The sequence below is a fragment of the Lissotriton helveticus genome, chromosome 5_1 (assembly GCF_964261635.1).
Source record: "Lissotriton helveticus chromosome 5_1, aLisHel1.1, whole genome shotgun sequence".
Lineage (NCBI taxonomy): Eukaryota > Metazoa > Chordata > Amphibia > Caudata > Salamandridae > Lissotriton > Lissotriton helveticus.
This window is the reverse complement of record NC_136065.1, coordinates 111296541-111323007: the sequence shown is the minus strand read 5'-3', so window position 1 is coordinate 111323007 and position 26467 is coordinate 111296541. Positions and strand designations below refer to the sequence as shown.

Below are 26467 nucleotides of genomic sequence, written 5' to 3'. Positions count from 1 at the left end.
CTTTGATTCAAGAATAGTTTCTGCCTAATACTAATACACTGGTAATAATTGTGAATTCTTCTTACTGCAGGCAAATTATGGAACAAATCAAGGAGTGTGGAATCCCTGAAGTTGAGACAAAGTGAGGGAGGGAAAGGGAGACTGGGTGAGGGAGTGAGAGGGAAGGAAGGAAAGGGAAAGGGAGGGTGAGGGAGGGAAAGGGACGGTGAGGGAGGGAAAGGGAGTGAGGGAGGGAAAGGGCGGGAGGGAAAGGGTGTGACAGAGTGAGGGAGTGAGAGAGGGAAAGGGAGACAAGAGTGAGGGAGTGAGAGAGGGAAAGGGAGGGAGGGAAAGGGAGTGACAGAGTGAGGGAGTGAGAGAGGGAAAGGGAGATAGCGGGAGGGAGTGAGAGAGGGAAAGGGAGACAGAGGGAGGTGGACAGAGTAAGGGAGAGTGAGAAAGGGAGGGAGAGGGAGGGAGGGAGACCGAGAGAGAGAGAGAGCGAGAGAGGGAGACAGAGAGAGAAAGAGAGACAGAGAGAGAGGTGTGTATGCTGGGTCTGGTGGCTAAGTGGACGAAGGCGTCCGCTGCAGGGACCAGTGATCAACCTCATGGTTAGTTTTTTGGTTGCTCTAGCCCCGCCCCCTCCCCCACTGGCCCCGTCCCCACTGGTGCGGCCCTCAGACAAAAACCACAGTGTAAATTTGTCCCTCAAGAGAAAGTTTGTGAGTACCCATGGTCTACAGGAAAACACAACAGCATATCTATTTTAACCTAAAGTATGGAGTCAGGATATTGATCGTATTGCTCAGATTTGAGATAATTCCTCTAAAATCTTTTACTTACAAGTGGCTACCAAAAGAAAAATGTAGTAGTCTCTGTAACTTATGTAATGGTGGAGAGCAAGACGTGGAACATTTGTTGTTTGTTTGCCCCAATCCGACAGTCGTAGCAGCAAGAAAAAGGTTTATACAACCAATTTATAAAAAATGTAGAATTACCTCTGTTCAGGATTTGATCTCACTTTACAAGGCTCCGCCAAACGAATTTGTATGTTATAATTTATTAAAAAATGTTAAATCCTTTTTTACTCTGTATTAGAATGAAAATTGTAATCATCTTACTTCTTACATTTTTATATTGTGTATCGAATATTTGTGGTTCTTCTCTGAGAACTAAATCAAATAAACTTGAAACTGTTCTGGACTCCAGCGGGACTGACCCTGCCGTCTTTAATCCCGCTTCAGGGGCGTAACACAGGCCCCCGCGGTGCACAGCACTGGGCCGGAGAGCTCCTAATTGAGCTCGTAGGGGGCCCCTCCACGTACCTTGCAGGGAGACCCCTCAGTTTTCGTTACGCCAGTGCCCCGCTTCCTCATCCTCACGCCATTTTAAGCTGGTGTGTGACAATGCTTCTGCAGCATCTCCTCTCTGTGCCCCTCCATGTGTCTCCATGCCCGCTCCAGGGGGCCCTTGTACGCTCCTTCCCACCAAGATCGCGGTTGATGGTGCTCTGCCACCCCCCCTCCCTCCACCCAGAGCTCCTTTATGCCCAGCTGGGCCCTGTCCAACCATGTGGAACTGTCCCACTGTATAGTGTTCCACCTGGTAGGTTGTTTTCCCCAAAACCATTGTTCCTGCTTATATTATTCTGTCTCCACGTGCTGTCCATGCAGGAGCTCATAAAACGCGTCCCTAAAGTCCACAGCCTCACCAGGGACACTTTCCCCTGAGACCCCCCAGGCCTGATGTTTCCTCCCTCTCTGCTACAACAGGGCCCTTGGCGCCTCCCCCAGTCTTAGCCCTCTTCCCCCTCCTGCGAGGCCACATGCCCATTCGCTGTGGCCCGCCCCTTTTTAGAATGCACGAGGTCTCCTCTGCCTCACCGGAGGCCTTGCGAGGGAATGCTGCATGTTGGGCCCACCACCGGATATCTGGCCGTCTCACACTGGCTCCCATTTGGCCTCCGCTGCACTCCAGGAAAGTCGCCTCACCCGCACTGGTCTGCCCTTTCCATGGGGCCACTCTACTAGTACAAGAGTGGCCCCTCGCTCTCACCTCTCCTGGAGTTTTTGCAATGGGAATCGGCTGGGTGGTGAATGTGCAACACCTCAGCCGCGACCCCACTTGCTGCCTTCCTGCTAGGGCGACCGCTATTAAGCGGCGCCCCTCCCGCAAGAAGATCGAGGCATCCAGCCGATGCCAGGAGCTGGTGCCACCAGCTTGTCCTGAGAAACTCTATCCGACGCCATAATCATGAGTGTTAACTACTTGTAAAGCAACCTGCAGGTCCTCACATATGCTCCTAATCTACTCTAGCTTCAGGAAACAGCTACCCTGCCAGCCACCGTATCACCTGACAAAATGGTGGTGGGCGTACAAAATTCCCAGTTTTATACCCTTGGGCAACCAAGTAGCCCAAATGAAGCCCAAACACCAGAGCAGTCATATGACTGCTTCACTTCCTCAAAATACCAAGGGGCAGACCTCCCTCTGGTCGACTGCCCCCCAAATCCCCCTCCAGGGCAGACCCCGCTCCTCTTACTTTTGCAGTGAATGAATCATATGCTTGTTTTTTCTTAATTTCCATAGATGCTCATGAATTTGTTGAGTTCAGGTTCCTATGATGTGTTGCAAGAACACACCTTTTCCAGTTCTGGCTTTACTTTTACATATCACCTTGTTCATGTGTGATCGTCCAGTGGGCTGTATGAAAGCCCAGCATTTCCTAGAATACACTGGTCTGATAAATGAATGTATCCGAGAGGAGACAATGTGCCCTCCAAGGAGTTATTTTGCTAATCCAAGTCTCTGCAGCAGATTACTACTTTGCAGAATACTGGATGCTGCCGCATTGCCTGGCAGACTATTAGTCAACTTTAACCCCTTCGGGGCTGATGACGAGCTCAGCTCGTCATGAGCGTAACCTGCCGTGCGCTGATGACGAGCTGAGCTCGTCATGTAACGCAGCTTTTTGCCACGCGCAGCGGGAAAACCGCTAGCGCGCATGCGGTTAAAGTTAGTAAAGAAGCTGGTTAGAGGCCTCCTTCAGGGAGCAGATGCATCATTCTGAATTGAATGTCTTCTTGCTTGCTCCCTGAGTCACTGTGTTTATAGCCCATTGGTCCCTTTAGGCCACAGCACACCCTTAATATTTATTTTCTTGTATTTCTGATTGATACCCTCTGTAACATGTACATCTTTCTGGACTCTGAGCCTCTGTGCTCTAAGGAGGAGATGACTCCAGACTGAGGATGTGATACTGGAGAATGTTTTCTGTCTCGCTGCTCTGTGAAGTGGTGGCAACCGAGCTGTGCAAAATTCAGAAATAAATAAATGACAGGGCCCACTAGAATTGCTGGCTTTGTCATATTTATTTATAATGTGTTTTTTTTTTATATATCGTGAACATGACCCGTGAGGGTATCAGAGCACTTTACAGATTATCGGGACAAGACAGCGAACAACACAATCAAGAGAGGCACAGACTGTGTAGGTTCACAAATTGCGGATAGTTACCTCCCTAGGACAAGCCAGCAAAACAATAGATATGGTCCAGCAATCGAGTAATATGAATCAAATTGTGTGACTTGCATATTGTGGTGCATAAACAGGTTATATGTGGCACAACAGACTGAAACTGCACATTGTCGATAAAAGCTGAATTAGGCTCAATGGTGGGAAAGGTGCACAGGCCCTATCAAATTTTTATAGCACGCTTCAAGTAAAGAAGACTGTGGAGAACGTGTCGTTAGCAGTGAGTGTTAGGTTTGGGAGTAGGTAATGCTACTAATACAAGCATTGCCAAAGCCAATTGGTTTTGGAAAATTCACGGGCTATTGGCTTTGTCAGTGTCTATTAGCAATGTTGTATAGCGACGTCGCAAGCATGCCTTCACACACCGGAAAAAAGGAAATGAAAGTGATGCTGAAGCAAACCAATGATAAAACTATGGGCGGGATGTAAGCCCACTGTGTAAACAAAATGTCTCGCAGAGACAGCGCATGCACTGTCTAGCCGAGACTAAAGCAGAGACCTAAAAATCTATATTTCCTTGTGTAATGTAACTGGTGCTCATGTAAAGTGCTCAGATACCTTCGGGTCGAGTTTGCGCTATATATAACTGCAAAAATCAAACCAGCCCAGTGACACTGAAGCCCAGGAGTCTGAAGCACACCTCACACCTCAATTATAACTGTTTTACTGCTAAAGCAGGGGATTGGTACCCATGTTGTTGCTGCTTTCATTGGGACCTGGCCACTGCTCTTGTACAAGTTAGTGCAAATGGAGATCAGATGGAACATGATGTCTTAAAGTATCTGCCTCCTCTAGAAAGGAAAACTGCTGGAGAGGTGACCATGTACAGCTTTAATAATAGTGAAGTGAAAGGAATCGCCTACTGGTGTGTACATGGGGAGAAGGAGCAGAAATGCATCTCTTACTCCACAATACAAGGATCTGCCCCCCCAGTGGAGAAGAGACCTGTCTGCGACAGGGGAGTATCCTTGATGATGGAACACTAACACAAGGGCAGATTTATTTTCCAATGTGTGTCCCGCCCATAGAGGCTCTGCTGCAGTCGAGAGTCTGTTCCCATCGAGCTTGTGGGAGATGTAGGTTCAGCTGGATAGTGTGCAGGGTTTGCAGATGCTTCACTTCCTGGCTCTGCGCACCCACATTTCCCAAAGTACAGCGGATTGGCATGGTGGAGAGCAATGACTCTGAAGTTTGACGAAGAAGTGTTTTTTGAGGTGGGTGACAGCTCCATGTCTAATGCACTAACATGGTGTAGTGTAAAGAGAGAACAGAGCAGGTGCCTGATGGGAACAAACCCAGACTTATGGGGAAAGTAGGGGTAATTGTCCAGGTGTTGTAGGGCTGGAATGCTTAGGAAGGAAGGTGTAGCCTGTAAAGCTGGTGTGCTATGACAGCAGATGAAATGATCCTCAAAATGCAAAGTAAACAAGACGAGAGGCTAAGTTTGTAAAACTTGGTTTGCACCAGTGAGCTTGGTGTATGGGGTCAGAGTGAAAACACAAGCACTCACATGGAGTGCTTGACCACAAAGAATAAAGTATCTCCAAAAAAGGGAGCAACGTAAGGACACAGGTACTGGGCCCATGCTCCAAGGGAGGGCCTAACAAAAGGAAAGGATATGACGCAGGCATGCCTTCACAAACCGGAACGAAGGAAATAAGAGCGACGCTGAAGCAAACCAATGAGAAAGCTATGGGCGGGCTGTAAGCCTACTGTGTGTAAACAAAATGTCTAGAAGAAACGGTGCATGCGCTGTCTAGCTGAGATCTAAAAATGGGGGATACCTTGTAAGAATATGCTTTTCCCTAAAATCAGAAAAGAATGGTAAATTCATGTGAGAAAACACAAAAGATTGTCAATGGAATAAGGGAGGTCAACCCATGATTAAGGGATTGTGAGAGTCTGAGTTAGGCACTCAAGGTGTCTTACCAGTATGCGTGACATAAGTACCTCTAGGAGTCATGTGAAGAGTCCTACAGTCTGGTCCCTGATAAGCTGCTATCAGAGGAGAGTTGTGGTATTCAAGTTAGGGTTGTAATATCCATCATGGATATCTCCAAGTGCGACGTCAACAGCATCTCTTGGTTCTCCAATATATCAAGCATGCCAAAGCGAGGCTGTGGACACAGTGGAATGGAGTTTTGATTTTTGGCCAAGTGTGGACTGGAAACTGGTACAGGCCAAGATTGGCGTGTTCAAACAGGCCTGAAAACTAAAAATCATGTTGTTTTTTTGTGTTTTTTTTTAAAGAACAGATGAGGACTCCCAGACACCCAAACCAGTAACTACAGTAGAGATTACCTTCTAACATGGACATCACAACTGAGTGAAATCTGAAAGAACTGTCCCAGGAAAATGAAATAGATGTCTACATTCTAAGGAATCCGATCTTAAACCCAAGTGCACCTTTAACCGAGTTAAGCACGCAGGGAACTCCATAGACCCTTCCAAGCAGCAATAGTAAAAAGCCTGGATAAAGTTTTTACAAAATACAAGAGAAACCAATAACTTCCCAGAAGCATCCCCAACTGAGAATGCAAGGCCATATAATGCCCCAGAAGAAAACCTCAGAGAAGCTGAAAAAGGGAGGTAATCTGGTTATTCTCTGCAGCAACAACTATACTAAGGAGGCATAATGGCAAACGAAAAGACTTGCTGCAGAAACTTGGTCAGGACACCCACAGCCAATGTATAAAACCTGCTGAAACAACACATGGAAACACGGTTTTCCAAGTAATTATTGACCTCGGAGAAGAAAAAGTACTTATTATAGACTCTCCCAGTGATTACAGCACTCTGTCTACTTCTGAAACTTCATTAGGGGGTTTCTGCATCCAGATTTCTCCATAATATCAAGTATCAGCCCCGTTTTCTCTTGGATGGGAAAATATATAGAGACCTGGACGTCAAACCAATTTCCCCTACAGATGAATTGAAAGTAAGTAGAAATCCCAACAAAGAAATAATGACAACTGCTTGCAAAAGTGTAAGAAAAAAACCTGTTTAAAATATTTCGCTTATTTGGGATAGAAGGGAAGATGGCCATGTTAGCACTGCAGACCTATTGTTTATGCCATTTTTTAAAAAAAAGGCATTCTTTGTTGCACAGTATTTTTTCCATTTATTTTAAACATCATGGGCATATAGTGGCTGAACTGTTAACACCCTCTATGTTAAAACGAAAACTATTGACATTCTTACATCCTTAAAGTATGGGAAAAAAGGACCCATTTGGTTTCACATCACTTGTGAAAAAAAGTTATGGAGGCTTAAGCACAAACAGTCCCAAATGTCAAAAAGGGTATATGCTGGGTGAGACTGAATCCATTTTGGGGTGATCAACTCTTAATAGCCAATCACTAGATTTAAATAGGGTTATAAAATGTCCTCTGTCATATGGGGTAGCATGGTTGTCAGCTAAGCAAATAGACTAGATAGTGTTTGAACCAAGTCCTAAAAACAGTGATAAAGATGGAGAAAGTGCTATTGTAATGATGAGCTAGTGAGAACACAAAGCATATTACGATTGGCGAATGTGAGGGGGTAGTGATCACCAGCAATCTTCGATTATTTACTAAAGAGTTTTGTATAGCGCTGGGCAAACCCAAAGGTATCGGAGCGCTTTACAACATTAGCAGCACAGAGGTTACATAGTATGGCAGTAGTATAGGCGTTGGTTCATGACAAGTCGAAAGTATTGGCGCGCTTTACAAGAATTGGTAGCATAGAAATCGCAATATTTGAACAATGGTATATACATTGACTCGTGAACGACGTCCTTTCGGGGAGGGGGGGGGGGACGTCCAGGGAACGAAGATTAAAAGAATTGATAGCCGCATGTGTGGGGCCGGTGGGAAAATTACCCAGGTTGAGAACAGACAAGATACATAATAAGGGTTGTAATTGAAAGCGTCCCAGTTGATCGACTCATCCACTGCACTCGCCAAGAAGTGTATCCTGTTCGATGCAGAGGTGACAAATGGTACCAAGAAGTTTGCAAGAGATTCACCAGAGTGATTGACCATGCTAGGGATACAATAAAAAGATCTCAAACTCAAATAGAATAAATCCATTCAGTTGTCCTGTAGCCATGTTTATAGCCAGGAAGCATGGCTAAGGCGAACTCTGGATCAGATCAACCCTTGCCTCTGGATTTCGTGGTAGCGGATTCGTCCCGTTCATGATCAGTAAGCGTGCTTGGGAAGTGGCCTCTATTGGGATAACATCTGGGTAGTGACTCCACACACACTTGGATGATGGGGTTGAGACGGTTTTGGAAGACCTGACCTAGGAGTGCAGTGCCGGGCGAAATATCCATTAAGATGAAGACATCTTGGTAATTTTGAATTACGCTTATTACACGAAATTCCAATTATATATAAGATTGCGTAGTTAAGCTCCATTATTGGAAAAAGTTTAGAATCTGTTTGTGGAGCTTGTGTTTGTGCTCGCAGAAACCACGTGAATTGGAGGATTTCTAACAAGGGGAGTGAGTTAAAAGGCACAAGAGGACAGTCAAGGCTGAAAAGGACAACAAACTAGAATCCAGATTCCTCCTCCTTCCCCAAAATTTTCGGGAAGAAAGAAAACAAACTTTGAGAGCCATGATCTAAAAGAAAATAGTATTACAATGCTGTCTTGTCCATGAAAGAAAAAGGTCCATCGTCTATTTGTAACAGAGTTAAGAAAGACTTCTTTTATCAACAGTGTTGTGTAGTCTGAGAAACTGTGCATTTGAAGCTGTAACGTCTCTGCTGTTACCACAAAAGTGTGAGATGTGTTACCCCCTCTCCATTTGTTACAGGACATCCCCCCCGTGTGGGGTTTGCCTCCCAGCAGCTGGATTGAGTGTGAGCTGCCAGATGTTTTGCCCGTCGGAACAATTACTATGCGCGTGGCCCCGCGGCAGCGCCACGGCGTGTGTGCAGATCAGTGATAGGGTGCGGGGTGTGAAGGCGGGAGCGCGCGCCAAGCTCGCGCAGATGGCGCGCAGACCCTGCTCACGGAGCCCTTCAGACATTTTGGGAACGGCGAGGCCCCTGGCCCGGCTTCAACTCACCGTAGTAATTCAATTATAATTGTTACGCCTGGTAAAAAAAAAAAGCCAGATTGACTTCTGTTGATATTTCACCACAGTGTGCACGTTAAAAAAACAATATGAATCGGCAACGCTATGCGTATAAAAAACGTCGATTAATGAAAAAGGGTTCCTATGTTATATGAACTGCCCGCATATAGTTCACACAAAAAAGAATCAAGCAGCGTTTGAATATTTGTATTAAGATTTTTAACAAGCAACTAAAGTGTGAGCATCCGTCCAAATAAATAAGAAAGATACCGCAGTTGTTAAATGTACAAATGAGTGCTACCAAAAACTTTCAAAAGGCCTCCCATTTTCTGTGGCAGAAGTTTGCAAAAAGGCATTGGTCCAAGTCATTGTAAAGAGCTTGGGAGAGCAGGTGGCAAGTGTAACGTGCCTCTAGGTTCGCCTGTTTAGGAGGCGTGGTCAAACTATGCTTTATAGTAACCATATTTTCTTTTAGAAACAAAAATTCGTCAGGACGATGTTCCACTTTCCTCCATTTACGCATTGCCAACTTGTGCATCACGTATAGATGTATAAACAGGACGTCCTGGGCAGTGCTTAATTTGCAGAAAAATAAGTGCCAGGAGGACACTGCACCACACATTGCCCCTGCCAGCGCCGCCAATGATAGTGACAGCACACACTAACAATAACACTCTCACAAGTGTGACAGTTTAGACTGTTTCAGGCTCCAAAACTATAAGAATTTCTTGGGTGGCAGGAAATATTCGATTTTAATGTATATTGAGTTAATAATTAACTGTTGTTGTGGTCATTTCTAAATTAGCCAGAGAGCGCCACCTTGTGGCAGACTGCCACAGGGCCCGGTCCAAGCACTGGAAACCACAGTCTCAAATTAAGCACTACTTAAATCGGTCACCCTGCTCCAGGCATTGCTACTCTTCGGGTTGGCGTACAGAAAGCAGGCAGGCTGCGGCGTGTTCTGTCGCAATTAAAGTTGAATCCCCAATTTCTTTCCCAAGGAGAAGGTAGGTTGGAATGACGGAACATATACACTTTATATATATATACTAGCAGCCCGCCCTGACGTTGTCCGGGTATGAATTGCTGCCGGACAGTAGTATATTGTTTTGTAGGATTTCGTTTTGATAGCATTTCTTATCTGTGACAGGCCTGTTGAACGCTCCGATTCACAGTGCACTGCTGATGCACTTAAGAGTGCGCGTTCAGTAGTGTGTGAACTCGAGTTTCCCTACTTTATTTTTCCTTGCAATATTATATAGCGCGAACTCGACAACATGGCATGAGCACAATTTACATTACAGAAGAACACATTCGTTTGTGGTAGGCACGGGGAGACAAAGCGATTTACCTGGAATCACAGGATGTTGAGCTGATGCCGAGATTCGAACGTAGCTCCCCAGCTCTAATGTTCGCAATTCTAGAACTTGTGGCGGGAGGTGTGTCAAAGTGTATGTCGGTGCTGGCCATCAATGAAAGAGACCTGTGCATTTTTCAAATCGGTGGTGAAAAAAATATGAGTATGTTGCTGGAGATGTGGGCTGCCGTGCCACCAATGTACTTACCGAGGGAGGGTGAACACCCATTATTCCGCAACTTTCTTTCCGCATACCATCACTCCGCATACTTTCATTACGAAAGTACCAAGACTTCGTAGTTCCATTATAACGCATGGCATTACATTTTATATGCTTTACCACGCATACATTTACAACGAAATTCGTTGTAATGCATGAATGGTAAAAGCATGTTTTTTTTAAATGTTTGGATAAGGTAAGTATGGGTATAGGGGTATATGTTTTGGGGTACTGAGGTATATGTTTTGGGGTGTTTGGGTATTTTAAGGGTTCAGATATAGTTTTGGGTTATGGGGTACAGGGTTAGTTTTAGGGTTTAGGGATAGGTATGGGTTTTGGGGTATTTTTAGGGTTCAGGGCTAGGTTTGGGGTTTTGGGGTACAGGGGTATTTTAAGGGTTCAGGGCTTGGTTTGGGTTTTGGGGTACAGCGGTATTTTTAGGGTTCAGGGCTAGGTTTGGCTTTTGGGGTACAGGGGTATTTTAGGATTCAAGGGTAGGTTTGGGTTTTGGGGTACAGGGTTATTTTTATGGTTCAGGGCTAGGTTTGAGTTTTGGGGTATTTTTAGGGCTCGGGGGTAGGTTTGGGTTACAGGGGGTATTTTAAGGATTCAGGGCTAGGTTTGGGTTTTGGGGTACAGGGGTATTTTAGGGTTCAGGGGTAGGTTTGGGTTTTGGGGTACAGGGGTATTTTTAGGGTTCAGGGCTAGGTTTGGGGGTACAGGGGTATTTTTAGGGTTCAGGGGTAGGTTTGGGGTACAGGGGTATTTATAGGGTTCATGGCTAGTTTTGGGGTGCAGGGGTATTTTTAGGGATAGGTTTGGGGGTACAGGGTATATTTATAGGGTTAAGATGGGTTAGTGTTTAAGGGTGTTGGGGAATTTTAAGGAGTAAGGGTGGGTTATGATTATGGGGTGCAGCGGTATTTAAAGGGAGCAGGGTGGACACCAGGAGCTGGAATGTACAGAACCTGGGAAGAAAAAACAATGAAATATTGGGTACAACACTCGCTTTTTTTCTGTAATCCCGCGCCCCGCACACGCCCACAGCACATGATATGAGACATGGCATGAAGGGCGGAATGTACCACACGCCCCCAGCGTTTGTCACGCCCAAAGAACAACGCAGACACACGCACAAAGGACTACTTTGGTGGCACAGTTTTTTTACCTTTTAAATGTATATGGTGGGCGTCTGCATAGCCTATGTCCTTCTGCTGCAACTGCCCTTTCCAACGCTGTATTGGGTGTTGTGATTGGTGCTGTGGTTCCTGAGATTACCCGCCTCAAAGGTTTGGGCTCTCTCTTTATTATATTAGTATAGAAAACCGTACATCGCATTAAGTTCAAGCTGCCTCACCAAGCTGTGCTGAGCATGCAGTATGTCTTTGTACTTAATGGCGACTTCCTGAACTCACAGGGTCGCTCACGGTTTTATAGACATGTGCAGTCCAAGCCCAACAGCCTTTGTAACACAATAAAGATGCCCTACTTGCATGCCTGTGAGCAGACGAGGCAACCCTATCTGACTCAACTTTGAAGTACACAAGCTATGCTCAATGCTGAGTCTATAAAGAAATCTATTAAGGAATACAGCTTGAGAGTGCCTTCTTCTAAGTACGGTAGTACTTGGAGAAGTAGTAATCCACGCGTTAGACCAAGGGCCAAGAGTAAAATGTGTTATTGGTCATATGCAGCATGCATGCTCACACGTCGGCATCGACTGCCCCAGTGAGACTAGTGTAGCAAGGATGCAAGCCGGAATGGGCTTGTTACAAGCAAGAAAAATGGCCCCTTTGCCCTCTGTGGGCGGGTAGTAAAAAAATGCAGACATTATAGGGGATGAATGGGCCCTGATGCCACTGCACCTATGGTAGCTGTTCCCCATTTAAAGTCCCCAAAGTGCTGTTATCTGTGATAGAGGCTCACACGTGCCTTAAACACTGACCTGGATAAAGTGTGTGTGAGTGAGTTAGTGTTTCAGATAAAACCTTGATTTAGTTAACTTGGCCAACACATTGCTACTCGCTTCTTCCGGGATGACACTTTGCAAATCCGTGGCCGGGTAAGCATCATTCAGACTGATCCCCCATAACTGTGCCACCGCCCAGTGAAGTGGTACAAAAGGGGGTGGTGATGGACGGAGCATCTGAACCAATCAAACACTCACACCCAGTCAACAGATCTGGGTTTAATCCATCACCGTTCTTTAGCCCACTCTGCCACCCCAGTTCAGACATGGCCATATCCAAATCAGTCTGACCCTGTGCCTCATGGGAACAGTCCAGCCCGAACTGCCAAGTCATGCCTTCCCTGGACCGGAAACAAGCTTCCGAGGACCGGTTTCTGGCATTTCAGCCGTCTTCAGCCCGGCTTGCTTGAATCCAGTGGCAAAGTGAGCAAGGGACTCACGTCTGAGCATACCCTGCCACACTTATGGCGGCCAAAAGCAGTACAAAAGGGGGTGGTGATGGATGGAGCATCTGAACCAATCAAACACTCGCACCCAGTCAAAAGATCTGGGTTTAATCCATCACCGTTCTTTAGCCCACTCTGCCACCCCAGTTCAGACATGGCCATATCCAAATCAGTCTGACCCTGTGCCTCATGGGAACAGTCCAGCCCAAACTGCCAAGCCATGCCTTCCCTGGACCGGAAACAAGCTTCAGAGGACCGGTTTCTGGCATTTCAGCCGTCTTCAGCCCGGCTTGCTTGAATCCAGTGGCAAAGTGAGCAAGGGACTCGCGTCTGAGCATACCCTGCCAATCGCTCAGTGAAGTGCCATCTCATGCACAGATCTTCCCGGCGGGACATCACTGCAGTCTTTCCAAGTTTCGCCAACTCCGTAGCAACCGAAGCTGGAAATCTAGTCTCATACCGCTGCGCTCAAGTATTTCTGAAGCCCGTCTGTCTGTCCTTCCATGAGTGCACTTGTTATAGAACCTCAGCTGGTATAGCCACAGATGAACCCTCTTTAACTTAATGACATCTACTCTTCCTGTGACTGGAGTCAGTTCTTTGAAAATCGGAGTCACGCAGATTCCAGCACATTCAGTAGCTGGTTTCTCTGTGGTTGGGCTGCCTCACTTTGCCTATGTGGACCGGGATATCAAGGTTTTAATCTCAGGTAGCACAAGTGATACCTGTAAAGTACTACAATGCCCACATCACTGTAGTTTTACTTTCTCTAGTTAGAAAATAAACCCATGAATTAACATTTGTATTCACTAAATAGGTGCTCTTTATTCCATGACAACGTATAGTATCTTGAAAAGGGTTCACAAAGACAGCTGGTTAAAATACAATCCAAATTCTTCCGCTGAAGGCAGAGATGTAAAAAAATAAAACTGCATGGGCGCAGAATTCAGCAGTTCAATGTGTCAGCCTGGGGTGGTGCAGGTGACTTGGCATTGGGCTGCCTTCCTCCAGAAAAGTGTGGGTTGAGACACAAGGCCCAGGGCACCCAGTGCCCACTGATTTTAAGGTTGAATCATTCTCCAAGTGCAAGGGAACAAATATTCAGAGCACATGTAATGACTTTGTGGCTGCCTCACACGTAGCTTATATGTGACTATTTATTTTGAAGGGCCATACTAGTGGAACATTCTTTTAAAGTTAGTCGTAATAGGAAATTGTTTTCAAGAGATTCCAAACTAGAATCGAGACTCAAAGCGGCAGCCATTGCTAGGAAAATCTGCCCTCCAGATCTGAGCTTCAGTTGTCAGGCGATTTAAAAAAAAAACTTTCTATAAGGCCATGTTAGTGTTACTTTCAGCCGCGTGAAAGTAAAACGTGGGCTACAGTTTGTATTTAAACTCCCCAAATGTATGACAAAACCATACGGCTACCAGAAGTACCACCGTGCTGGGGCTGGATAGCAGTTTACAAGCACTGCAGTGACACATGAAATGGACGCTGGTGACAACTATTCTTATATAGTAAATAAGTCAGCCCTAAACTGTGACTTGTAAGCCCAAAGGGCTGGGTGCATGGTAAATAAAAAGTGGATTAATCCCTATTCAGTATAGTGTGCACCCACAATAAAGAAATATCAAAAAGCTGTTTTCGTTGTGTAAGTTAACCTATATTTTCCATGGACAGGCCCAAGTGTAATTAAGATCGTTATTTTTATCAAGACAAACACTACAAAAAAAGATACAAAGTTATTTCCCACTTAGTCTCAACAATGTAATTTAATGGTTAAAGTCGTTTTTTGACAACTTTAGTGGAAAATAAACTTTATAAAAAATTTACTTTGTCCTGAGACAGAAGTGGATTTGAACGAGTCTTGCTTCTCAGCCCCTTCCAGAGGCCCCAAACACCATTCCTGGATTGGAGTTTACTACCCTGCTCCCAAATCACAATTGCTTGTCTCTGGGACCAGGAAGGCAAGGGTGGTGTCAGCAACTGGTCAACATACAGGGCTTCTTCAGGACCACAAATCTTTTATGTAGAACCTGTTTCAATATCCGTGAAAAACCTTCGTGCTATCCTTAAGAAGGGGATGTATGTATTGAATTTTGGACACAGAAGTGGCACTATGCGAATTAAGTAACACGAATGTGTCACACATTTTTAATATCCGATTTAAAGCTAAGGACTACTAGGGGAACATTAAAGGAGTATACTTTTAAGTACCTGGCGCATTAGCGGGGATAGTGTGCGGTGCACCTTTTTATTGTTTTCAACGTTTTAAGATGTTTCTGAGCATTGCCCCTTATGTTAAAGCTGTGTCCTGACTGCCTTGTCTTCTCCTCTTATCATATGATGATCAATGTACTGTACTGCTGACGAATGTGTATCTTTTATGGTCATATTTTTTATATATGCAGAATAAAGATTATTATTAAATTTGTAAGTAACACAAATTCATTCTAAAATATCAGGGTGACACTGAGACCCTTAAACAGGAGGGCTAGCACTATGCTTTTTCACCGACAAAAAATCCTTGTACATGGAATATTTGTGACCCTGAAGAAGCAAATCGCCAATAGTGAAACACTAGTTGTCCCAGTACGTGTATGAATCTTTAGGAAGAAAGCTAGAAGGGATGCTGAGGCATACTTCAGACACGTCCTCGTTTATGGAGTAGTATATCTTGAGTATACTGAGCTGGGTTACCCACTAGACAATGTAAGGAACAATGCTCTGGTTTTGATTTTGCACTAGCCCTTTACCAATTTGTTATCGCTGTCCTCTAACTTGTGCACATCCCCATACAGGTAATTTATGTCTCCCCATTAACCCCTTCGCTGCGGCGGCAATTCCGCCGCAGCGCTAGGGGGGTCCGCGCAGCACTCCCATGCTCGTGACGGAACCGCTCCATCACGAGCCTCGGGTGCGCTGTGCTGATAACGGAGCGGTTCCGTCACGGCCCCGCCCGCTCAACAGAACGTCCATCGCAGGTGTGGAATCCGCGCCGAGCGTGCCGGAACCGCTCCGTCATCAGCACAGCGTGTCCGTGGCTGGTGACGGAGCGGTTCCGTCACTAGCATGGGAGGGGTTAAATAACACCTCAGATGGAGAACATTCTTCTTAATCACCTTCAGTTACAATCTACTTGCTCACATAAATAATATATGCTTCTCAATACTGTAAGGATAGGGTTAATGGGGAGACATAAATTACCTGTATGGGGATGTGCACAAGTTAGAGGACAGCGATAACAAATTGGTAAAGGGCTAATGCAAAATCAAAACCAGAGCATTGTTCCTTACATTGTCTAGTCCCTCTCAATGTCTCTATTAATGATCTCCCTAATCTCCTTCCACCTTTATCCCATCCCTCCTGCTCCCTCTCCATAGCCCCAAAGCTAGCAGATTACCCTCAATCACCTTGTGTAGTGTACTTGTAAAGCGCACAGCTGCCCCAGCAACGGGGCGTCCCGGCGCTGTATAACTCTGGGGAACCCGTCCTGGCTTTCCCTGTGGGATGGTCCCTTGCTGGGAGTCCCCAAGGTGGAGCCAGTCATCCCCGGAATTGGTGGGGCCGTTGTGGAGATTAGGCAAGCTAATGCCCAGAGTTGCCGAGTGGAACCCCTAATTAGAGTAAGCACCGAAGCGAGAATTATCGAGTCCGCTGACCAAGGTCCACGACCCTGCCGCGTCGGGAATTGAACCCTGGTCCCAGACTGACTTCTGCTCTCAGGCCTGCCACCTCTAACCAGTGAGCCACACTACTCGTTCACCTCCTGTCGATCACACTTCAATGACTCCACCCACAACCTCCCCCCTATCCAACTCTTCAGCCACTCCTCCAGTGTCACATATTGAACCCTGTCACCTACCTTTTCTAATAATGCTCTCCTCCCGACCCTCTCCCCCCCCCCTGGCACACCTCTTGGCTCCTTGAACTTGCACACATCCAATGATTCTCCCATGCCTACTGAGACTCGCTCCCTAACGCCTAATCTCCTTCGCTCAACCTCTCTCAAGCGGCCTGACGATCACCTCTTAGTCAATCCGCCCTAAATCCACAACCCTATCCAACCCCTCAACTACTACTCCTGCTGACTCACCGATTTACCCTTTATCATCCCCCATTGCTATTATCTCTCCCTCCTCAAACCTCCTACCTGCCACTCACTCACACTCTCCCTCATCCCTCGATGAGCCCCTTTACCTAGCCCACCGCTCCAATATCCCCCTCACATCCCCACCTACTCCACCTCCTCTTCCACCTCACTCACCTATCGGTCCTCTTAATCTGAATATACCCCCTACCTATCTCTATAATTTCCCCCCTTTCCGCCCCATGCTATCCCCCACCTTGATAACCCGTACTCTTCCAATCTCTTTAATTTAACCGATGCACTCTACGCCTCAATTCCCTCCCAATCACTCCATAAAGTCGAACTTCTTCTTTTATCTTTTGTATTAGAACTCTCTTCACTCAGAAGTGATATCTCTCTCCTCCTCAAAATCCATCCGTCTAATCCAGATCACAATTTTACGTTATCGGAATGGGCTGCACTGTAACAAGGTGATAATAAAGGCAAGCCGAACACTAACGGACCTCCTACTGTAGTGTCCTCCACCGGCACCCCTCTCCTCCCCTGTAAACCCACAGCACGAGCTAAACATAATGACCACTCTCTTAGCACCACAACTAGCAACCTTAATTCATCCTCTCAGATGCACCGAGACACTAGCTTCTTAACCTCAGGAACCAACTCTCCTAATAATCCCCCTAACCCCCCTCTCCATCCTCGCTCACCATCCCCTTTCCTTCTACAATACCTGTTCTCTTAAACACGACCAGACTCCCCCTGCACCCATCTCCTAGACCTCCCCAAATACTTAGACCTATCCCCCACTGTCCCACTACCCCACCTCCTGTCTCTCCTCCCCTCCGATGTATGTTGATAAATTGTAGATCTGCCTCCTGCCACGCTACTGAGATTGCTGAAACCATCCTCAGTGAAAATATTGACATCGCATTCCTTACTGAAACCTGGCTAACCGCCCACTCTACCCCTATCCTCGACCTGCTTGTCCCTCCATGCTTCTCTATTATCAGAAAAGATAGACAGGAACAATTAGGTGGAGGATTTGCCCTGATCTTCAATGACAAATTCGACATATCGCCTGTCCTGCTCCAAGACCCTTCGTCCTTTGAATACCTTTGCGCTGACCTCTCTTTTCCTGGCTTGCCCTCCACTCAACTTCACACCATCTACCACCCCCCGGGAAACTGCCTACCGTTCTCCGAAGAGATGACTGACCTTATGATTCAAACTTCGATTTCCCACACCAAGAATCTCTTCCTGGGTGACTACAACATCCACTGGAACAAAAATGATGATCCTGCGGTCACCCTTTTCAATGAAACCCTAGACATCACTGACCTGACACAACTCTGCCTGGCCCCTACTCATATCAAAGGCCCTTGATGATATCCTCACTAACAAAGATATGGCCACTCTCTCTAATATACTTCCTGTAGATTGGTCTGATCACCACCTCATCCTCTTCACCTTGAAGTGCCCCTCTAACCCTCCCTTATCAGTACTCCTCCCACTAAATCCACTCTTAGCCTTCACCTCATCCCACCTGGTGAACTAGAATCCACAATTAAAGCTTGCTTACTCCTCCCCCCCTCTTAACACCAAAGATCTCACTGATCATTACAATAATTCCATTCTTGACGCCCTCGACCTTATTGCCCCCATTTAACTCAAAAAACAAAAAAAATCCCTTCCAAGTCCTGGTTCAATGCCGTCCTCAATACCGAAAGACGAACCCTCAGACAATCAGAACGTACCTGGAGGAGCCATCCCTACGCTGAAAACTTGGCTCTACTTAGAGCAAACAGAGCCCAAAACAAAAAGCATATCTTCAATGAGAAAGCCACCTTTCTCCGGTCTCAACTTGACCAGGCTAGAAACCGCCCCAGAGAATTGTTTAACATTGTTAAAAAACAAACTTCCTCTGGCCCGCCTAAACTTGCAGCCTCTGTGGAAAGATGCGACGAAATTGCCAGTTTCTTCTCTAATAAAGTTAACACCATTGAACTATCCTTCTCTTCCCCTCCTCTCTCTCTTCATCCTCCCTCCACCCAATTCACCATCCCTACTATTCCCAACTCACCATCTTCCTCCGCCCCCCCTCCTCCTTCCCGACAACCGCCGCCCATCCTACTCTCCCTCCCTAGCACTGCTAGCTCTCTTTCTCCCTCCGCACTCCAACACCTCAACCCTGCACACCCCCTCCTTTCCAGCACCCAACCTGCATCTTCACCGACGAATTCCCTTCCCAAAAACAAGGCTTCATGGAGCGTTTTAAAACCAATTTCTGAAACCAATATCATCAACATCATCTCCAAACTCAAACCGTCTTCACATTCCAACGACCCCCTCCCTGCCCATTTAGTTCAAGAACTCAAGCATATCATTGTCCCTATTTGGTCCGATATCATCAACTCCTCACTCTCTTCCGGTTGCGTTCCTGCCTCCCTTCAGCTAGGCCAAATATCCCCCATTCTTAAAAACCTCACTGCCGACCCTAATGATCTGAACAATCTGCGCCCTATCTCCAACCTTCCTTTCCTCTCTAAAGCCCTTGAAAAATGTGTCCTTTCCCAGCTAGATAATCATATCTCCTCTTTCAATCTACTCGACATTTACCAATCTGGAATTAGAAAGGGATGCAGCACAGAAACAGTGATGCTCAATATTACTGATGACATTCATTGCTCTCTTGACAAAGGCGAATCCTCACTACTTATCCTCCTTGATCTCTCGGCCGCCTTTGATACGGTACATCATCCCACCTTGCTGAACACCCTTAAAGATCGCTTTGGTTTTGAAGGTAATGTACTCAAATGGTTCACATCCTTCCTCCAGAACAGATCACAGCAAATTAAGCTCAGTCATTGTCTATCTAAACCCAAACCTATCACTCTCGGGGTCCCCCAAGGGTCTATCCTCTCTCCAACCCTTTTCAACCTCTTCATGGAACCCCTCACTATCATTCTCAAACAAGCCAAAATCAGTTACCACCTCTATGCCGACGACACACAACTTTACTACAAGATTAAATCCCACAATGACATCCTTCACCTCAATGACACTGTTGAAAGTCCAAGCCAGGTTCCACCTTAATCATCTTAAACTGAATCCTAAAAAACCAGAAATAATTCTTTTCACCCCTAAACAAAATCCCCTCCCAATTCAACTCTGGATTAAAGACATCAATGCTCTTAATTGCTCCCTCTCCACTTCCAATTCTATCAAATCCCTTGGTATCAGTATTGATCAGAACCTTTGCCTCATCCCCCAGTTCAAAAATACAGCGAAAAGTGCTCTCTTCACCCTGCACCACCTCAAGAAAATTAAACCTTTCAGCAACACATCAGCAAGGCAACTAAGGGAGCGAATTTCCAAATAAATACCCTGAGGAAACTTAAGCCGTTCCTACCAGCCAATGACTTCCAAACCGCAGTACAAGCACTAGTCATCCCTCGAATAGAATATGGCAGCGCCGCCCTCTGCAGACTCCCACTAACTACCACTGCACCCCTAAGAGCCTCTCTAAATGCTGCAGCGAGGCTCATCACTGGGTCAAAAAAGCACTCTCATAGTTCCCCTGACCTGAAATCCCTGAACTGGCTGCATTTTGAAGCCAGAAAACATCTGAAAATAGCCTGCATGACCCACAAGGCGGTACACCTGAACTCTCCCGGCTACCTCACTCAGAAGTTGACAATCTCTGGCGGCGCTAGAAACACTAGAGGCACAAACAATCTTCTGCTGAAACCCCGCAGATTCCGGAAGGAAAAAACATATAAACGCTCCTTCTCAGGAATGGCACCCAGAATCTGGAACTCACTCCCCCTCGAAACTAGGCTCATCTCTTCTACTACACTCTTTAAGAAAGAAGTGAAAGCTATCCTCATGGCAAAATACACCTGAACTATTAATTCGGTCTCCTTAAGATTATGCACCGAACTGTATTACTTGTTTGATACCGCTGCATATTTGCATTACTTGTATTATTGATTTACTGATTTACATGATTGGCTTTGCCCTCATTTATTTGTACTGTAAGCTCCTCTGATCTATTGGTTTGACTATGTTCCCTAATGTACCCCTCTATGTAAAGCGCTCTGATATCTGCAAAGATCTTGTTCGCGCTATATAAAACTTTCAAAATAAAATAAATAAATTCCTGCTGTTGATTTCAAAATCGTTGTTCAATCTCTTGTCCTATCCAAGATTGACTACGGTAACGCTACTCAGGCCGGCACCCCCAAAGCCCACCTGGCACCGATTAAAGCTGTCCTCAACACAGCAGCTAGACTGATCGCTGACTGTAGAAAATTTGAGCACATCTCCCCTGTCCTCAAAAATCTTAACTCGCTCCACATACAAGATAGCCTGCATTACACACAAAGCACTTCACCAAGACACCCCCTCCTACCTTTCAAGCAAACTACATAAAGCAGGGTGCACTAAATCCTTGAGAAGTACTAACTCCCTTGTCCTTATCCCTCCTAAACTCAAATGTAAAAAGACCCAATCTCGTGCATTCTCCGGCAATGCCCCTACGATCTGGAACTCTCTTCCCAAAGACCTTCGCTGTAACCCCTCCTACCCTCTCTTCAAAAAGAGACTCAAATCACTTCTCCTCAACAAACACTGGGGATCCTAATTTTTATCTATCCTGAATCCTGCTCAGCACCCTTCTATCAACCCTACCCTTTCCCCCTCCTTCACTATACTCAACCCTCCCAATCCCTCCTCTACTCCCCTCTCATGACCCCTTCACTTACCTAACTCCTTTTCTTCTTTCTCTCATTTTTCTTTCTATTGTCTTGTAATTTTCCTATAAACTAAAAAACTGTATACTGTATTTAATATATTCCCGTTTATGTTCCTATTTTATCTTCTTTTAACGATGTAAAGCGCTCTGATACTCTCGGGTCCAGCAGCGCTATATAAAACCTTTTAAATAAATAAAATGTGCAGTTAACTGCAGTTTTTCTTCTGTGACAGTAATCCTGCACATGTTAAGTTGGGGTACTGAAACTTCTTTGACAGCCTTTTACTGCCACATAAGACATGATAATGACAAGTGGAAACAACGTTTAAGCAAGATATTTCCAAGTCCCTGGACATTTAAATGTCAATCATTTTATGGAAAACTCCACACTAATGCCATGCAGAACTGTTCCAAACAAACAATTTCTATTTTCCTTCTTTACTTGCACCCAGATTTCTCTTCATCTACTTCCTGTCTAAGCCTCTATCCTTCTCGTTGTCTCACAGAATGGAACCCTTATGCAACATCAGTGAGATGATGCATAGCTGTTCTCGTTGGGGGGACACAGAGTGATTCGATTCACTATGCAAGATGGCCGACATAGGTGCCAGTTGTCTGAAGAGTACAGTAATGGTTGTGCCCCCAAACAGTATGGAGCTGATGACTGGAGGTGTTTTCATTGGTGTGAGGGAGGGAACGAATAGAGCAACAAGTGATCCCAGGGGTCTGCTCAAAAACAGTCTAGGGATTCAGGGACCTAATAACCTTTACCAATATGAGATATTTATAAACCAGATAGGAAGATATTGTACTTGTTAATTAATGACTTTATCTTCCAGTGATTAAGAATATGGCTTTGTGCGGTATCAAGGAGCTTATGCATACCCAAGCTTTGCGTGGAAAGCAGTGCTTCAATCCACTGCACTAGATGACCAACTAAGGTGCAAATTCTGTGAAAATTGCAGTACCTAAACAGAACTGTAAGGGACTGCTGACTAGTTTTTTTTTATTGGCGGGAGGGATGGGACAGAAAAAAGGTCCTTTACGTGAACTTGGGTGTAGTCAAATGTTTAGATTTTTTAATATTGTCCTTTCTCTACTAGTAGATACAACCTGATTGTAAGATAATGTACTCAGAAATGAATAACTATTTTTTTTCTTTCAGTTACGTGAACTGGTCGGCATGTGCATATATCCTGATCCCGATCAGCGACCAGATATTACTTATGTCCTTCAAATGGCAAAACAGATGCAAATTTGTATCTCTAGCACCTGAAGCCTGGGCAATTGCTGCGAGAAAAGCCATCACAGCTTAGTCTTACTTGAATGCTCATCTTGGAAGAAACTGGTGCCCCATGATACTTGCTGGGGAGTTTTTTCAGATGCCTCTATTTTTGCAATTGAGGACTCAGACAGATGGCCGTACTTCGAGTGAACGTTCTGTGAGATGTTGCATTTAATGGCACAAGTTGAAGACATTGTTACAGTTCTAGATCTCAAAGGATCATTTCTCAAAACTGATATATGTAGTCTAAGATAGATCATATTAGCAAGAGTGTCTCATACATTTGAATGAAAACACTCAGTATGTTAATGGGTAATGTGAAATTTTAAATAATTCCTCCAGTGAAATGTATCGCTGTTTGTTTATACTAATGCAAGTTTTATTTCCAGTAGATTTTGCATAAATTGTTTATTTGCCACTAAGCCTTATTTCAGCAAATGGTTTAGTATTTTTTGTAAAGCCTACATATCATTCAGTACTTTCCCAAACATGTTGGCATACTCATGCTATTTTTTTTGTATTCCCACATTTGAAAACCCAACCCTAGCAAGGGTACAATGATTAGACAGGTTTTTGTAGTTGGAATCTTAAGAAGGAATTTTGTGCTGTTTTTTTCTGTTAGCTGAGCCATTTAGGGATTGCTTTGTTGATGTAAAAACTGCTTTCTGATGCAATTTCTTGAAATTCATCTTATGAACGAGAGTAAAATAAAAATAAAAATTCTCAGTAGAAATATACTTTTTGGAAAGATATGAAATTCATTGTTACTGTCAGTTGCAGTAAAATATTGTTTTTAATATAAAGAGCAACAATGCTTTACACTAGACATGAATTATAACGTATATAAGAAATGGCCTTTTAAACTGTTTTTTTTTTAAAATTCAACACAAGGATCAACCTTGATATATTTATCACTGTGAAAACTAACTTATAAATATGAACTATTGCAGAGAACTCCATATCATATGAAGTTAAACGCATTTCCTTAACAAATGGAGTCAAGGATTTTTTTTTATATTTTCAGAATAACAGTATAAGCCTGTGTCATTCATTGAATCAATGATTTGTTTCAGAACATGATGGAAATGTATTCACTTCTTAAAACAGAATCTGTGTATTCACGTTAAAGTGTTATCATTTTACCTATTGATGCAATTGACACATCCTGGAAGGCCAATACCTATGTCTGCTGTTACATCACAAATACAGCTGTTCTATTCATATGTGAAATAAATGTATGTTGTACAAAATATTTTTTGCAGTTCATGAAACGTCAGATGGCGTACAGTCTTTGTTTACTTTGTTCCTGAAATTCTCATAGGAAATATCAAATGCTACCCATTGTAGTAAATATGTTCAACTTAATTCATTAGAATCAGTTTATTTTCAAGATGCTAACCAGATGTTTTTAATAAATGTACTTGAAAAATCTCCATTGCTTTCTGTGTGGTAATTTTAAACAAGGTATAGTACCTTTGTGGTAAAATGCTTTTTGAGGAGAATTAATGAGTGTCAATCCTTAGACCCATCGAAGCAATTTTTTTGTCCATTAAGGAAATTAAAAAATTACATTTTCCAAGTGTGTTTAAGATATGCTTCAGGTTTGAAAAATACCAAAAGACTAATTTCAAGTGATGTGAAATTGCAGGAATACGACATTTTTGGTACTACAAATAGTAGCATTCTGTTTTTCAGATGTCTTGAATGCGCCATAATTAAGACTTTCTGCCAATTCTATAACAACTCCGCAATATTACTCGCACTGCAAATTGGATGGGCATACACTACAATTTTGTTGCCTATAAAACATAATAGCATTCATGCAGCGGTCTATAACCAGTGAGTGATCACTTCTCTGATAAAAGTGGGAGGACATATCATGGGAATGGAGTAGCCAAACTCAAGAGAACCAACATACAACTAAAATGCGCTGAATTTCGGTGTTTTTGTGGACAAGGTCACAGACAAGAGTAGAGAAAAGCAGTAGAAAAAATTTGACCAGATTGTGATAGCCAAATTTGTTTCATATTTCAGACATTTTAGCAAACCTACAATTACAAGGAGTTTGTTGAAAATTTTCAAGTTCTTCAAATCAGATTCTAAAAATCTGTTCAGTGCATCTCTGAAACGAAATTCTTCCATGTAAAGGAATGTTACGAGTGCGTTTTTCCATCTCTTAGCACGAATTTTCAAAATTACGTAGGTAACCTCTTGTAGGAGACCACGGACCCTGTGACACCCTTGTATACAAAGACAGTACACATTTCTAGTATGTCACTGCTCAGAGCGTCTTTTTGTTAGGGTCTCTCATACCCCCAAGTGTTAAGATACATGCTTAACACTGTTGCAGCGAACAATCAAAAACCAATGCTGACAGATTCATTTAATATTTTGAAGATTATCAATGTTTGTTTAGTATGAAATTTGCTCATCAATTTACTTGCTAATAGATTCTGTTTTATTAGAAGTGATTACAGTATAAGCATGCCAGAGAAGATTTCCTGGCTTGAAATGTATCAGGGGGGTATCAAGTTTTAAATGCAGGATGTACAGTCACCATCGATTACAAGTTATAGTAGTTCATTTGGGCTATACTCAGGACAATAGGATACATTATTTCCTTAACTGAGTACTAAAATTATATTAAGGTGATAATAAGTATGTGTCCCTGTTATTCATATTCCTTACACAATCTCTGGACAGTAGAAAATGAAATGGTTGTTGTGAAATACACTGTGTACGGCCTGAAAAAGCCGAATTAATGGTTTGCATTTTCTTGTGGTCTTTGGTCATGGTGTTACAAGTAACTAATTTATGTTTTGACAGTGATGTTCTCCTCTTCCATTTGTGTTGTGACAAAGTGAACTCATCTACACAGTTGCATTTTCCATTATTTTTATGTGCTGCAAGTCATTTCCCATGCAGATTCACAGATGTGAATTTATCGAAGCGAGAAAGAGAATTTACTGTTGGATCTCCTGTGCCAAGGATAGTGGGAATACTCCTATACTACTAGTTCACCATAAAACAATCCTACACTGTCCTACTTATCAGGATATCTTGTTAAGATTTATTATAGCCGTACATATTTCTGACACACCCTCTTCTCTTTCTATTACTCTGGGCAACACGATTTATGACCTCTGATATATGCAGCACTATATCATAAATACATTTCTATCCTAGTTTTTCTGAAATCTAATAGTTTGAGCAACATAGTCATATTTTGGATACATTACAAAATGTTCTGGCATTTCTCCCCCTTTAACAATGATTGAAACATTTTTTACACTATAAATGTATGTTGTTTTTGGAGGCAATTGTTAGATAATACACGTTATGAATGCTCTACTAGTAATGGTTCTGATTTTTTTTTTATGGGTCTCATATTAAGACCACTCCTAAATGTAACCACGTTTGTCTGTTTCTTCGCGTATTAATACTTTTTTTATACTTTGATCAAATTTTAAGATTTTGATAGGACCTGCTCCATGATCTATATACCGTATTAACAATAATGACATCTCTGAGCACACTTAAGCACTATATCTGGTGTAGTCACGTGGCAGTGAGGTTTACTGAAACTTTCCAGTTGACTTCTGTCTACAGGTGAAGCAATGCAGAGACAATTTGTTGGTGAGACTGCTTAAAGAGCATATATGTTTTGACTGTACGTCACACTTCGAAATGAGGGACCTTTACACGGACGTATAGTCAAATTGATGCTTAAATCCACATGCCCTACAGTTTATTTGAAGAACAG

At 43.9% G+C, this 26467-nt stretch overlaps 1 protein-coding gene across 1 annotated transcript in view; it reads left to right on the top strand.

Annotated features, from left to right (window-relative positions):
- NEK6 (NIMA related kinase 6) overlaps positions 1–24135 on the top strand; it is a 663914-nt gene extending 639779 nt beyond the window's left edge. Inside the window, exon 11 of the mRNA XM_078641833.1 lies at positions 22585–24135. Coding sequence (XP_078497959.1) covers positions 22585–22695 — 111 coding nt within the window. The 3' untranslated portion in view covers positions 22696–24135. The remainder of the gene's footprint in view (positions 1–22584) is intronic.
- The last annotated feature ends 2332 nt before the right edge of the window (positions 24136–26467 follow it).